Consider the following 16,542-nt stretch of genomic DNA (forward strand, 5'->3'; position numbering starts at 1 on the left):
CAAAAAAAAAAAAAAAAAAAAAAAAAAGTGGTCTCCATTCAATGGCCTCTTTTTTTCCCCTAAGGACACCCTTCCTGGCTGAGACTGGAGGAAGAGGAAGTATTTCTGCTTTAGCCTTTTCATTCTTGGAATTTTTTCTTTTTTGGTTTTCTTAGTCTCTGCTCCTAATCTCTGCAGGAAAGTGACATTAGAAGGGCCGGATAGGTGCTTGTCATTTCCACGACCACAGGTTGTGGGAGTCCCGGGCACAGGGGTCTGTCTATGCAGGTAGGCGTTGACTTCCTACCCAATCGTAACTCAGAAATGCTGGGAAGGAAAGCTGACGTAATATATCAAAGTGGCAGCAGCTAAGGGTTAGCAGACGCTGGGACAAACCAGCAGAGACATTCAGGACAATGAATAACTGGGGACGGCCAGCTCTGCTGAGATGGTTCACACACCAATGGGAACAGAAGCCAGCCCTTCTTGTTCTAGACTCCTACAGAGGGGCTCAGCCTGGACCGCCAGCCAGGACCCAGTCTCCCTCTGGTCTCCTTGGCAGCACTCAGGTAAGCCACATGCTACCAGAAGCCATTCTAGAAGAATCACAAACTATAGTTATTACAGCGTTGTTATTGCCTGGAATTTTTCTTCAAATGACTTAGGAAAATTTGGTGTGGATGTGTGAGAAAGAAATAGAATCAACCAGCAGTGTCCCTATAGGTTTAATAGCTAGATGACAGATTTAGGAAAAAATGAGGAGTCACCACATTCTCCCACAAAAAAATTCCTCCTGCTCAGGAAGGAGAAGGAGTCACCTGGGAAATTTTTCTTACCCCAAAGACCTGGGCCCCCACTCACTAACGATGAGGTCCTGGAGGAGTTACTCAGTCCCCAAGAGTTTCAGTAACCTTGTGCATAAAGTGAAAATTGGAATACCTGAGATGTTCTGGATGATTAAGATGAGAGATAGTATATGTTGAAGTACCTAGCACAGAGTCATGACAGGCACTCAATGAATGGTAGCCAGTTACCATCATCATCACCATCACCATCATCATCTCAAGGAACAAGCTGAAGAAACAGGTCTCGCCGGGCGCGGTGGCTCACGCCTGTAATCCCAGCACTTTGGGAGGCTGAGGCAGGTGGATCACCTGAGGTCGGGAGTTCAAGACCAGACTGACCAACATGGTGAAACCCTGTCTTAAAAAATGAAAATAAAAATAAATAAAAATAAATAAGTAAATAAAATGAAAAAGAAACATGTCTCGAGAACAAAACAAAAAAAAAGTTAGACAAATGCTACATTAATGTTTGAGCGGTAAGATTCTATTTTGAAGTCTGAAGTTTGCAGATATGCCTATAGATTTTTGGAGTTTACCACTTATTCTGTATCATTAATGTAATAGTTTAAATTACTATATATTTTACCGATTTTCTGTATTTAGTAAGAAATTTGCATTTTTGATTTTATGTAACAAAGGTTTTAATGTAATTTATGTTAGATTTTTCATTTTTTTCATTACCGTTATATTCTAACCTGACTGAATAACTGATCTCATTGTATTAGTATTGTGAATAATCATGTGAAATATTTTGAGACAGAGTACTATATTTCTGAATATAATTTTATGGCTTTTTTCACTTAGTAAGTACCTTTCTATCAGTGTAGAAAACTAAGAAAATTGCTTTCTGCTGTATAATCTGGTATTCATTGTAGATTATAGCTTATTTTTCTGTGAATAAAACTTATTCAATAAAATACTATTCTTTAAAATTTAAAAAAAAAAAAAAATGACCTCATCCACACTGCCCTCACTTCATAGCCTGTCCCATCCAGTAACCTCCATAGGGGTACCATATGCAAATACTTGTTCAGCTCCTGCCCACTTCAGTACTGTAGGTCCCATTACAAACTCCTCGAGGTCCCTTCCACACAGATGAAAACCTCAGCTAGGAGTGTTCAGGGGAGGTCACTATAGGCAAAGATGACCACAACATGTTACGGAGCTCCCCTCTCCAGCCTGGCCAAAAGCAGAACATACCACACCCCCCCCCACCCCACCCCAACTGATCCCAAAACCTCTCTCCACTGTTCTTTACAGAGCCTAATGGCAATGTGACAGGGTATTTTGTATTTTGAAGCCTCAAACAGAAAACTCTTTTGCCAAAATACATTGTTCCTCATGAAGTATGTGTCTGCTGTTATTATTACAGAGCTGCAACTGCCGTTTTTCAACAGAGGGGGGAAACAATGTCAACCTGGAACCATTTGGACTGCAAGCAGCAGGCTGATCCCATCCATGGGACTTGCAAAAGCCCGGGATAATAAAAAGGGTTGGACTAATCCAGGGCCTAGAGCTAGTCTTACATTTTAATTAATGTAAATGCCTCTCATCATACAATTATCATTATATACTATAGAGTAACCATCTTATCGGTCCAGGAAATATTGGTTTTAGATTTACTTTGACAGGAAGTAGGGCAGGGAAGAAATCAGCATTTAATGAACACCTACTCTGGGCCAGGAACTTCAGTAGGGGATTTAAATTTCATTTGCATTTAATCTGGACATTCACCCTTCAAGATAGAGGCTATCTTTGAACCTCAGAGAGGCTATCTAACTTTTCTGAAGTCACAGCATCAGTAGATAATGGGAGAATCAAATCTACCTCCCAAGGTCACCTTCCCTCTGCTAGTTTATATCTCCAGAAAGCATACCATGCACCATTCAAAATGATTTTATTCCATTCTATTTTTAAGAATGGCAGATACAGAATTTAGATTAAATGCATAGGGGGTTCTTATTCTTTTAAAACTTTGAGTGGTTTTAAATTTGAAACATTTCCACGATATATATTAAATTGTGTGTCTAATGCAGCCAGGTAGAAATGCAATATGTATTAGTGGTAATCCAGGAGGCTTGGCAGGACAAGAAGGCTCCTTAAGGCAGCCATACATCTTTGGGGGCAATCCCACTATCAACTGACAATCGGAACTTTTAGGGTGTTCAAAGAGTTTAAACTCTAAACTTAACCATTGCAATGATCTTGACATTCAATTTATAGCACAACCCCCCAAGCACATACATACACCATAGATATATACAGTTGGCCTTTTCAATATCTAGATACTTTTAAAATATTACCACGGGTCACTATGGAAAACTTAACAGTAAGCTGTCAGGTGTAAAAATGGGTCACATAGGCCAGGTGGTGGCTCACGCCTGTAATCCCAGCACTTTGGGAGGCAGAGGCGGGCAGATCACCTGAGGTTAGGAGTTCAAGACCAGTCAGACCAAATGGTGAAACCCCATCTCTACTAAAACTACAAAAAATTAGCTGGGCATGGTGGTGGGCACCTGTGATCCCAGCTACTTGGGAAGCTGAGAGAGGAGAATCGCTTGAACCCTGGAGGCAGTGGTTGCAGTGAACCAAGATCACGCCACTGCACTCCTGCCTGGGCAACAAGAGCGAAACCCTGCTGTCTCAAAAAATTAAAATTAAAATTAAAAACTAAAATAAAGTAATAAAAATGGATCACATATAGTAATATAGGAGCTCAAAGTTTCAAAAATAATCATGACGAGTTTATTAATGTTAGAGCTCAGAACTGAGTTGTCTCCAAGAAAGGTGCTACATAAATCATACAAATAAATATGTCCCTTGTTCTCATTCCTGAATCTATCAGCATTTTCCTTATAAGCTATTTTTAGCCTCCTCATAAAACACATTCAGTATAACCTGAAATTCAATATGTGTGCATACCATTCTGAAATGAATTGGAATTTACCATTCTTTAGTTAGACAAGGGGTTAAAGAAAAGAATATACCACAGTTTAGCCCTCTCAGTACTGTCAAAAAGAATCAAATTTTTAAGTGGCCAAAGTTCCACCACGGTACAGAATTACTTCCGGTATTCCAAAGCAGAGAAAATGACATATTCAGCATCTGAAAGCTCTGCCATGGTACAAATTTCCCAAAACTGAAATTACTGAAAATCTAAAGCATGCCTATTTTACTTGACACACACCCTTCAAGGATGACTATGGCTCGTACCAATGATTAAATACACATTTGTATGAATATGTAAATGGTAAGAGTTTGAAGTTATATAAATAGAAGTCAGCCACCACATATAAATCATGGCGAGGAAAAAGAAAATTGTAAAAAGCGTGACTTTTGTTGATTACAGAAGGACACAGCCAAGGCAATCCTAAGCAAAGATAACAAAGCTGGAGGAATCACATTACATTACCTGACTTCAAACTATACTGTGGGGCTACAGTAACCAAAACAGCATGGTACTGGTACAAAAACAGGCACGTAGACCAATGGAACAGAATAGAGAGCCCAGAAATAAGGCCGCACACTTGTGACCATCTGATCTTCGACAAAACTGACTAAAACAAGCAATGGGGAAAAGACTTCCTATTAAGTAAATGTGCTGGGATAACTGGCTAGCCATATGCAGAAGATTGAAACTGACCCCCTTCCTTACACCATATACAAAAAATCAACTCAAGATAGAAGAAAGACTTTAATGTAAAACCCAAAACTATAAAACCCTGGAAGACAACCTAGGCAATATACAATCCCGGACATAGGAATGGGCAAAGAATTCATGACAAAGACATCAAAAGCAATTGCAACAAAACCAAAAATTGACAAATGGGATCTAATTAAACTTAAGAGCTTCTGCACTCAAAAGAAGCTATCAACAGAGTAAACAGACAACCTACATAATGGATAAAATATTTGCAAACTATGCATCTGGCAAAGATCTAATGTCCAGCATCTATAAGAAACTTAAACAAATTTACAAGAGAAAAACAAATAACCACATAAAAAGTGGGCAAAGGACATGAACAGACAATTTTCAAAATAAGACATACATGCGTCCAACAAGCATATGAAAACAAACTCAACATCACTAGAGGAATGCAAATCAAAACCACAATGAGACATCATTTCACACAAGTCAGAATGGCTATTAACAAAATGTCAAAAAATAATAGATGCTGGCGACGTGGCGGAGAAAAGGAAACACTTATATACTGTTAATAGGAGTATAAATTAGCTCAATAACTGTGGAAAGCAGTGTGGTGATTATTCAAAGAGGTAAAAGCAGAACTACCATTCAATCCAACAATCTCATTACAGGGTATATCCTGAAAAAAATATAAATCATTCTACCTTAAAGACACATACACACAAATATTCATTGCAGCACTATTCACAATAGCAAAGACATAGAATTGACCTAAATGCTCATCAATAACAGACTGGACAAAGAAAAGGTAGTACCTATATACCATAGAATACTATGCAGCCATAAAAAAGAGCAAGATCATCTTTTGCAGGAACATGGATAACTGGAGACCATTATCCTTAGCAAACTAACACAGGAACAGAAAACCAAATACTACATATTCTCATAAGTGGGAGCTAAATGATAAAAACTTATGAACACAAAGAAAAGAACAAAAGAGGGTAGAGTGTGGGAGAAGAGAGAGGAGCAGAAAAAATAGCTATTGAGTACTAGGCTTAATACCTGAGTGATGAAATGATCTGCACCACAAACCCCATGACAGGACTTTACCTATATAACGAACCTTCACATGTACCCCTAAACCTAAAATAAAAGTTCAATTAAAAAAAAAAAAAAAAAAAAAAAAAAACTTGGCCTCAAGTTCTTGGCCAAACTACACTAAGCAGGCAAGTTAGGAAGACGGTGTGGTAAAGGGGAGGTATGTTTGGCAACACCAAGCATTCCAATGCTAGGAAAGCTAAAAAAAGTAGAGCCATCTCTAAATCTCATATGGGATACAGCAAAAAGATGAAAACATGCAAAACTTAAAGCTAGACGAGGCGTGGTGGCTCGCACTTGTAATCCCAGCATCTTGGGAGACCAAGGCTGGAGGCTCACTTGAGGCCAGGAGTTGGGGAACAGCCTGAGCAACATGGCGAGACCCCATATCTAGAAAAAACTTTTAAAAAATTAGCCAGACATGGTGGCATGAGCCTGTGTCCCAGATACTCAGGAGGCTGGAGGACCCCGTGGGCCCAGGATTTCAAGGGTACAGTGAGCCAAGTTCAAGGGTACAGTAAGGGTACAACTGTACCATGGCACTCCAGCTCGGGTGGCAGATCAAGACTCTGTCTCAAAAAAAACAGAAACAAACCAAAGGCTAAAGTCATCTCTCAAGGAAAAAAAAAAATTAAACCTAAAGACCACAGGCATTTTGCACAGTTGCATAAAACCTACTGGATCAGAATTATCTGTGGAATAGCCTAAAAAACTTCCAAAACACAATTTCTGAACTGCCTACAGAGACGTCCTCCTGCTAAGAATCAAACCAGTACAGTGGAGAGCAGCACACCAGCTGTATTTCCTACCTAGCTTAACAGGCAGGCACCCAAAAATCAATTCCCCATGTTTTTCTTCAAAATTAGCCTCAATGGAAATGTAAGAGTAAGCTAGATTGGAGGGGGTTTTTAACAATTGCCCCGGCTAAACACACACCTAAACAACAGTCTGCAAACTGGAAGACTAGTAGGGTACATTTTATTGAGCCTACGAACATTAAACAAATCACCTCCAGTTTAAACACTATTTCACAGCCATGTAATTATTCATTAAGCCTGATATTAGAAACATCTCATATTAGATTGCTATGGTTATCTGAATTCTCACCCTCAACTGGGTCAGAAAGACTTGAAAGGAATAAAGTCTTTATTTATGGCCTAATGCAGGGCTATAGGCATAGTAAGTTCTCTGTCTTTTAACTGGTTAAAATAAACAGACAAAACAGAAACACACACATATACCCCAAATTCCAATCGGAGAGATCCAGTGTAGAAATGATACAAGTACCAGTTCTCTGGGCTTGCCAGATTTCTGCTCTGTAAGTAATATTAAACACAGCTCTTTGCCTATGAATTGTGAAACACTTTATATACTAATAAAGAATGCGTACTTCATTGTGTACTTAACTGCATAAGCCTGCATTTAGTTTAATTGACCAAGAATAAGTCCTTGTTCCAAAGCTAACTATCAAGTTACAGTCAACTCTTAAATATTAACACTCATATTGAGAAACAAAGATGCAGATAATACGAAACAGAAGATTATTTTAAATCTTTCACTTTTGGTATGCGGATATATTCTTTCTTCCTTTCTTTTAACTTGCTATTAAATGTCTATGGCTAATATTATGGCATTTACAATACTTCTAACAAAGGACTTAAACCCTACAGGAAAAACCTGACTTGGGGAGGTCTCCATGCAAGTCCTGACCTCAATGTCTCTGCTACTGAACTTTGGACCAACTCACACTGGTCCAGAAGAGCATCAGCCCTCAGAAGATTGCCAAAAAATTGCTACATAAACTACATTTTTTTCAGGTTGTTACTTTTCAGAGTCAAGCTCTGTGGAGGGTGGGAAAGGGTTTAGGGCTGGAAAAGCCCTTTCATTTTAGCTCCTACTGGGTTGGTGTAAACAAAGATGCCAGTTAATGTCAACAATGCCTTAATTAACCAGAGAAGGTGACAACGTCAAGAAGAACTTGAAAGTAAGGGTTGCCTCCTCTGGGGTAATCAAGCTTGACTATACTTAAATATTTATAATGTTAATCAACAGAACAGGATTTGGCATTGAGGACTGCCCCACTTCAAGTCAATAACCATGTTTTCACTCCTCTGCCGGTCCCCTATTAACAATGAATGATCAATAGGAAATAGCACGAATGACCAAAAATCATACTTAATTTGAAATATTAAAAACTAAAATCTTCTAGAGATTATTTTCTTAGGTCAATTGAGCGGACCCAACCCCACTGCTACTATCTCAGAAAGTGTCCAGAAGACAAATGATATATGATATGACATGATATATGATACGATATGACATGACATGACATAATATGGTACAATGCCAAAATGACTGAACATCACCTTTCCCTGAGGGGACAAAAATAAAGGATCCTCCAGCGTTAGGGCCCAGGCTTCTTCCTGGAACTTCTCAGTCACATTTTTCTCCTCTCCAATAGACATTATCTAAACTGAGCTTCCAAATAAATTAGCAAACCAAAAAGTCTTACAAGATAAGACCTTGGTGGACAGAAGGTCAAGGTAGAACTTATTGTTAACTAAAGCTATAGTTGTTCTAACCATGGAGAACTGGTGGGCAGGGGCACAGACACACACACACACACACACACACAGACACAGACACACACACACACTCTCTCTCTCTCTCTCTCTCTCTGTCTCTCTCTCTCTCTCTCTCTCTCTCTCTCTCTCTCTCCAATTCAACAGCACAGAGCCTAAACTTGAGCCGATTTTCAGTTGTTAAAAACTCCTTTCTCATCTATAATTCAATGACCTTCCTAATCACCTTTGACACCATAGCAGGACTCCTGCAACAGAAGAACGGGTCTTAGGGCTCCATCAGCGGCGGGTATTAGACTAACAGATAAGGGGCAGTGCAGCCCCTAGAGAAAGCAAACACAGCTTCCTGGAAACACCACTGGCCTCCTCCATCCAAAAACAACTTTCTTCTCAACTTTCGCCAAAAGCCTAGATGGTTTTTGACACTGTGGCTCCTGGCTAGCCCACAGAACTGGGAAGGCCCATGTTCCCAGCTCACTGGCGACAATGGTGACAAGGCCATGCACCCAGTGCTTACTGGATGCCAACCCCTGTGCTAATTGCTCTTTATGTCCAGGTCAAATGGAAATCTCCTAACAACCTTTTAGGGGAATAGTCAGACTTGTGAGGACATTAATATTCAATGACTAGGCCGGGCACAGGGGTTCACACCTGTAATCCCAGCATTTTGGGAGGCCGAGGAGGGCAGGTCACCTGAGGTCGGGAGTTGGAGACCAGCCTGATCAACAAGGAGAAACCCCATCTCTATTATAAAATTACAAAATTAGCCAGGTGTGGTGGTGCATGCCTGTAATCCCAGCTACTCAGGAGGCTGAGGCAGGAGAATCACTTGGTCAGGTGGAGGTTGCGGTGAGCCGAGATGGTGCCATTGCACTCCAGCCTGGGTAACAAGAGCAAATCTCCGTTTCGTAAATGACTATTAATGAAGAGACTCTAAAGACCATCTTCTCAAACCCTCAGATGACAGAAAGGGAAACTGAGGCCCCGGCCTTGCATGCTTTTCCAAAGCCTCCTCTTTGTCAGGTTTTGCACCTTCCTCTAAGACATCTTTTATTTTCCATCTCATAATACTGGATGCAAATGAACTCAGAGCTCATGGAAGCTATGAGCCCAGAAAAATGCAAAAAAGGACATTAACAAAATATTCCCTAAAATGTCAAGAACTTCACGGACCTCCTTCCTGACCCGTAAATGCATCCACAGATCCCAGGTTGAGCAGGCCTGCTTCCAACAATACACACATTGTTGGACTTAAATTCTTACACAAAGACTCATTTGGGGAGTTTCGTCCCTCTCCACTATTTCTTCCCTCTGCCTCACCTGTCCCTCCCCGCATGTACACACACTTTTAAACTTCCTTCAAGAATTAAATACAGTACAACAAATCCTCCGGGACCATTTTACACTTTATGTTAAAATAAACTCACAATAACGCTGCCCAGAAAAAACAAATGAAAAATGACAGTTTTTCCCTAACCTGGGCTGCTCCTAAAGGCCACGCTGTAGGAAATCCCAGCTCAGCTTCCTCGGTTTATGCTGAGCCACGCACTCAAGGGAAAACCAGCAATTAGGGAAACATCCATTTTAATTATTAGTAAAATTAAAGAAGTACAGGCATGACTTTCAGAAACCCGGAACTTTTTCCCTCTTACATGAAAGCCCTGTAAAAATGCACCACCATTACAAATTACATTCATCCTGATGTCCCAGCACAAGCCACCAAGAGGCAGTTCCATAATCGGCCTGTAGCTGTAGCTATACAAGCCTCAGACGCAAACTCCTACCAGCTTTCCTTCCCAGAGACCGCACCTGTTAATTACAAGAGCTGCCATTCTTCTGTGTAACCAAAAGTTCCCCAGTCCCACAGGATTGCTTCAGGTGACAAGTGCTTTGGTCCTCATCCTTTAATGACGCATGCCCGGGGTCTTCCTGGGGAGCCCATGTCTCTCAGAACACTCAACTCAGATGGACACAACCCTCCTTCCTAAATTGTCCTGATCTGGCTAAGGAGGCTGGGCTCTCTGTCCTCTCCCCCACTACCCCACTGGGTAAGCATGCTGTTCATTCACCCCATGCACGGGACGTGCTCCCAGAGTGGCTCAGCTGACCCCAGGCACCACTCGGACTGCTGTGGGTTCCTAAAGCCAGGCAGGCACCAGGTGGGCTCTCCGCAAACAGGTTCATTAAGTGGCGATGAGTGCTGAGATCTGCCGTTTTATTCTCGGATTACCACTCAAAAAATAACTCAGCTACCAATATTCCCTACTGATGACAGATTTCAATGCAGCACCAAGTAGAGGCTTGGCTAACGTTGTCTCCAAAGGGCTGGGAGAAAGCTTCCAAATCTGAGCTGAATAATTCAGCTTCGTGTAGTCCTCACAACTGCACTTACACCTTGAAAATGAGATTTCCAAAGCTGTGACATGACTGCATGCCCTGTGACACTTGGAAGTTCTCAGAGATGGAGGAGATCCCCTGGCAGATTCCCTTTCGAGTTTACCCAAAATAGAATCTGCCACTCTGTTGATGATGCATTGCTTAAGTATCATGAATTACAAAGGCTAAAAACAATTCTAAGATGTCAAACCTCTCTCTCCATACTAAACTTCAGAACCTTCTTTTCCCCTTAAACAATGAAACTAAGACGTCAGCATTTCAGATGTTGGCAATTTCTCTTAGTGGTTCCTTTTGTCAGAAAATAGCAATTCTTTACATTTGTGAGCAGCGGAGGGCTGCTGGGGAAGCCTAGAGAAGACAGTCATCCTCCCAAGGTTCGTCCCTTCCCCAGCTCTCTTGGGCACTGGATAAAGGTGAGCTAGCTCCCAGCTGCCTCCCTCACCCAGCACAGAGAAACACACACAGCAAGAAACCACCAACTACACCCTTCTGCCTGCAGTGTTGCTGCAAAGGACCTTCCCTCACCATCTCTGCCTTGCAGGGAGCCAAGAGACCATGATCAGTTACTCTTAGAAGCTTCATTTACAATGCAAGGGTAGCTGATCGTAAAACAGGCCTTAAGGATCTGCCCCCAGACAAATCCCAAAACAAACTTGAGAAGTGAAATTCAGTGACTTACCTTCTGGCTCTAATGTGGTATCCTCAACTAAACTGAACGAGGGCCGGGCCAGGGACAAGGTTGCCATGGTGACCACGACCAGGCAGAAGAAGCGACCCCAGCTGACCATGGGTACGGTACCAATCCCTGGTCCTCTTCCATATCTCCATGTGGACGTTAATCCCATCTGCTCACTTCCTCTACGAGCATGGACCGCGAGCAATGCCTTCAGCCTGCGGTGGGCTCAGGGACCCAGGCGCTGCCGCTGCTGCCTCCGCCGCTGCCGCTGCTGCAGTCACTAAAGGAAAGAGATTGGCGAGTCAGGGAATCTTCCCCAATGCTAAATCACTCCAGCCCAAGTGGGATAAAACCATTTTTCAGCCTCTCGAATGCGTGCAAACACAGTTCTTTTTCATTATCTGCAAAAGCCTTCCATCCTCACCTCAGAATCCCAGGTGATTCCACCAGACCGGTCCACAGAAATGTGTTAGGCTAATCTTTTTGAAAGCTTACTTTTAAGAAACAGAGATAAAACAGTAGCTGCAGGACTCAGATACGTGCAGCCACTTCAGTGAGGCAATGTGTGGGCTCTTCTACTATCCAGTATCGCCTCCACTGGCCTCAACGAGGGAAGCAATGTGACCTCAGTTTCAAGGGCAACCACAAAAGCAAGTTAAAAATGCTCGGGTTGGCATAACCAACTTCGTTCCCTTCTCTTAGACCAGCTGGGCTTTAGAAAGCTAAACTGTTGGAGGCATCTGCTCACAGCTCTGTATTTCTGCTGGGCCAGAGCTCAGCTAAGCGGTCTGTCCCACCCTCACTGGAGCTCTCAGGAAGAAAGGAGATCAGCAAAATCAAAAGAATCCCAGGAAGGCTACAGAAAATTCCCACCAGTTTACACTTGTCAGGATTCATTTTCGAATGGAGAAGTGTATTTCAGTCTTCCGCCAAGCAGCCACTTACAAAGAGTGAACACAACTGCGGTGCATTCAACACAGCTGATCCAAAAGGGACTTCGAAGCCTGAATTCCCTTCCCCTGTGACTAAATGGCAATCCCAGCCTGCTAAATGTCTTCGACCTCTGTAGAAGGATTAGGAAACTGAGCAGATGCAAATTCTGATGAATAATGCAGGAATTTATTAACAATGATGATGTAAATTATAGTCATGGCATGTGATTGGACCAATAACTTTCAATATGCTAACCTATTGGCTAAATTTTCAGAGTATAATTTAGAAGAGGACACTCAAATTACTATTCTATTCTGTTCACCCATTTGATCCAAGGGAAAGAGAATTTTCCAAGCTTCATATATTCCAAATAACTTTAATTTCACTCAGTACCCTATATGACTAAGTGTAGCGTCAAAATGCACAAACTTTAGAAAACAATTAAAACAATCACAAGAAGAGATACATCAAACTCAGGCTTCAGAATCTGTGAATCGCAGGAATGAACCACATTTATAAGACTGGGGATTGGAGAGAGGCCTTTAATACAAAAATCTCTAAACTCCACATTTTTTATGTACCCACTCGATTTCAAGTTATGACATAGGATTTCAACACTGCTGAAGCCTCCCCAAATCTCATCATAAAAACTGCTCCTTTTAGCTGTGACTGAGGATAAAAATGGATGAGGAAAAGAATATGCCACGCCATTTCCAAAGGAGGAATAAAGAAAACCTCTGCTTCTAAGATAGCACAGGTGAAACGGTGTGATTCACAGAAAAAGCAAGAAAAGTATGTGTGCAGCTTGTGTGTCTACAGTGTGTGTGTGTGCACATGGTGTGTGCGTGTGCTTTCAGATTGCTCAAAGGATTTTTCCTCCTAACTTTTCTTTCCTCTTAAAGTCAAGAGCCTCAAAAGATAATTTCAGATCTATTTCTACATACATGTGGGAGGAAAGTACACAAACATTCTCATTGATTTACTAAGCATTTCCAGAATGCAGGGGAATTCTCTACCTCTAACAGGACTTCAGAACAATCCTGAGTCCTCGCAGAGGTTTCGCCCCAGGCTCCTTCCCCAGCCTCATCGCCCACCTGTCCCTGCCAGAGGAGCCTTGTTAGTTTCAGGCAGAGAAAGGTGGACAGGGCCCTCCATTGAATCTCAAGCCATTCCATCATCCCGCTAGCCCACACTAAAAATTTGCATTTCAGCCATTTCCAGGTCCAAGCTCCACAGCAGCCCCCTCCCCAAACCTCTGGAAGGCGGAGACCTAAGGCGACAGGTCTGCACAATTCCTCACCGAGTGGACAAAAGTATGGTGCGACCTCCTAGGCAGGATAATTAGGTCCCCAGGCTCGGTGTTGGGAACACAGGCCCAGCATGCCGCTGGCGGCCACAATCCCGGCTTCCTGCCTTCAATACCATAATCCTTCCTGGAGTCTGAGCCCCAGTGAAAGCCCCAGCGTGTTTATTTTTCCCCTTGAAAGGGAACTCTCTTCTCAGCCTGCACGCGGGAGGCGTTGTCACCCTCCCTCTGATGGATGGCTCTTCTCGGCCGCCCGCCCCCCACCCTCCCTCCACCCCGTCCATTTTCACCTCGGCACAAGCCTGCCCCCAAAGACAGGCAGAGTGACAAGCAGGAAGGGGTTGGCTGCGGAGTGGTCCCCATGCCAGGCCTGTGCTGGGCTCTTCAATTTACCGTATTCCCAAAATCCCGACCCTCTAAGAAGGCAGGCCAGTACAGAGCCCTCCGCTTTGGGCTTCCGCGTAAGAGGTGATAGGTCCACTGCTGGCTCGGCCACAGGGAACACTGCTGTTTGGTTCCTGGGTAGATTTCACATCAGGAAAGTCAACAGTGCCCGGCTCCTCCAAAGCGCAGACCCATCTCTTCGCTTAAGGCCTCCCTACCTCTCCCCAGCTGAATAGGAGAGGGAGCTGTCAAGGGGTCACGTCTAGGGGAGAAATTCCTCAACAAATTGAAATCTCAAAAAACACAAACTGGGCCAGGACCCCAATGCCCTCCCAGTTTCATGCTTGCGTCCAATCAGAACTCGCAGACAGCTTGGGGGTGCTCCCCACCACCCCCCTTTCGGGACAGCACTTCTTTCATTTGTTTGCCCGAAATATCGTTTTTCTCCCCCTTCTCGGGGCGCTAAAGAGCTCAGAGAAATCTGCATTTTAATTGACATTCCAGGGAGAGGGAGAGGGGCGCCTGATTGCTTTTCTTTTCAAACTAAACAGGCTTTTCAGATGAAAATGAGTCGAGGCCGGTGGAAGATTTACAGGGATTTGGGACCCGGGGACAATGGAATTTTAAATGTTGATAGCGTTTCACACCAAACACATAATGGGTGCCCTGAGTTTGAAAGCAGGTTTGCCTTTAAGGGTAGGTTTGACTGAATTGGGAGAAAGGAAAGGTCTGGAGAACGGTTTGCAAGGGAGCGGTCTGCCAGGGGAGCGACCGAGGCTAGGGGCCCCCGGGCTGGCCTCCTGCGCCAGGTCCGCGGGCCGCGAGGGTCGGAGCCAGCGCCACGCAGGGCCCTCGGCTGATTTCCCTAGCGCGGCCCCGTTGCCGAAAGAATGAGCGCGCAAGTTAGAACTCGCCTGCGCTTTCGACATCTCCCAGCCGCTGCGGCGGAGCAGGCAGGCGAACTAGAAAAAGTCGGTCCAGTTCGCCCCCTAGCCCCAAGAGCGCTGCGCTCCCTCCAGCGCCGACAGCGGCTGCGGGGCGAGGGGCGCCCCGGCATCGAAAACCGGGAACCCGGGCCGTCGCCTCCCCAACAGTGCCACCCCTGGCTATCACCACCCCTACGAGATGTCATTGGCCCCACCCCAGCGGCCCCCTCCCGAGACAGGGGTCTTCGCGGTGCATGGATGCTACGGAAGCTCCCAGGACCCGCGGATGGGGCACCTCGGAGATGCTCCGCGGGACCCGGTCTGCGGGGCTGTGCCACAGGCAGGCGAACCCTCCGCCCGTCTGCTCTGGGGTTGGAGGAACGCGCCCAGCCAGTGGGAAAGCGCCCGCCAGGGTTTGACAGGGAGGGGGGCGTCTGCACCAGGGGCAGATGTCAGCATCTGGATGAAGGCGGCAGAGGCAGAACTTCCCCAACAAGGGCCGTCAGCACGCACCCACCTCCCCCATCACCTATGCAGCCACCGAGGGAGGCCAGGGAGCGTCCCCCACAATGCCAGTCCTTCCGCGCCCCCCGTCCGGAGGACGCTGCACCCGGCGTCCCGGGCTCCCTTGGCGCTCACTTCCCCGGCTGGCGGAGAAGCTCCCCGAGGCGTCTTGCGCGGCGATTACCTTGAATGGCAACGCTCCTCCGAGATCTGTGTTGTCCCCGCGCCCCGGGTGGGTCGGGATGGAGAAAACGACGAGCCCGGTGTTGGGGGGAGCAACTCCAAAAGCAGAAAAGGGATCCTCGGGTCTTCGCCGGCGCCGAGGCTCCCGGACTTTACGCGCACCACAGGCTGCGGAGGAGCGCGGGCATGACGCTTGCGGGCTGCCCTCGGATTTGGGGAGCCAGAGGAAGAAAGGACTCAGGCTTGGCGTTGCCTCCACCAAACTTTGCTCGCGAGTTGCAAAGGCTCAGAGCGCGCAGGCAAGCTGCGGCCTCGGGGCCCCCGGGGCGCGCGGCCGGCCCCCGCCAGCCCGAGAGCAGTCCCCGCGCCTGGCCAGGTACGCCGCATGCAGCCCCGCGGCGCCCGAGCTTTGTGGCGGCCGCGCGCGCTCGCTCGCCCGCTCCGCACCCACCGCCCGCCCGCTCGGCTCTCCACCGCGCTCTCCTGCCGCCGCCGCCCGCGCCGCCGCCGCCGCCTCCTCGCGGCGGGTCACGCCCCCGCTGAAACCCGAGCCGTTTCCTGGACGGCGGCGCCCGCTCTGCCAATCAGCGCCGCGCGCCCGGGCCGCCCCGAGCCCCGCGCGGCTCCCGACGCCTCCGAGCCGCCCGAGACACCGGCCGGGGAGGCGAGGGCCCGGCCGCGATCCGGCCGTGGGGATGCAGCTACAGCCTCCGAATAAGGCCTGGTCCCGCGGCCCGCGCCACCTCCTCCCTCTTCCCCGGGCGAGCGAGGCTGGCCAGCGGCTCCCGGAGCGGCCGCGTTCAGTACCAGTGACCGAAGGCTCTAACCCTGCCCACCCCCTAAAGAGACTTTAAAATGCGTCTGCTTTTGGTACTGCGGGGAGGGTTGTCAGGCAACTGAAGCTTTCGGAGGAGAGGAAGCAGCCTGGAAATGTTCGCAGGACATTGCATTTTTCTGTCTTTCTAAACAATAGAAATGAGAGGAAAAAACTGAATATTAATGGAGGCCCTACTATGGGCGGGTCACACTACATAGGTGATTCTATTTCGCCTGCCCAACCACCCTGCAGAGTAATATTCCCAG

At 45.9% G+C, this 16,542-nt stretch overlaps 1 protein-coding gene across 17 annotated transcripts in view; it reads right to left on the reverse strand.

The window, feature by feature from the left end:
- FGFR2 (fibroblast growth factor receptor 2) overlaps positions 1 to 15,951 on the reverse strand; it is a 117,896-nt gene extending 101,945 nt beyond the window's left edge. For 6 of the 17 annotated variants that reach the window (XM_032281849.1, XM_032281848.1, XM_032281845.1 and 3 more), the window contains exons 1-2: positions 15,461 to 15,552; positions 11,227 to 11,503 (exon numbers count right to left, since the gene is read on the reverse strand). In XM_032281849.1, the coding sequence (XP_032137740.1) occupies positions 11,227 to 11,392 (166 nt within the window). In that variant the 5' untranslated portion in view covers positions 11,393 to 11,503; positions 15,461 to 15,552. Of the gene's footprint in view, positions 1 to 11,226; positions 11,504 to 11,647; positions 12,073 to 12,096; positions 12,670 to 13,456; positions 13,633 to 15,460 lie in introns of those variants that run through there. The other 11 variants (XM_032281838.1, XM_032281839.1, XM_032281834.1 and 8 more) reach the window with 7 other exon arrangements.
- Positions 15,952 to 16,542: the final 591 nt, after the last annotated feature.

The sequence above is a fragment of the Sapajus apella genome, unplaced genomic scaffold (assembly GCF_009761245.1).
Source record: "Sapajus apella isolate SASKATOON/1434 unplaced genomic scaffold, GSC_monkey_1.0 scaffold13, whole genome shotgun sequence".
Classification (NCBI taxonomy): domain Eukaryota; kingdom Metazoa; phylum Chordata; class Mammalia; order Primates; family Cebidae; genus Sapajus; species Sapajus apella.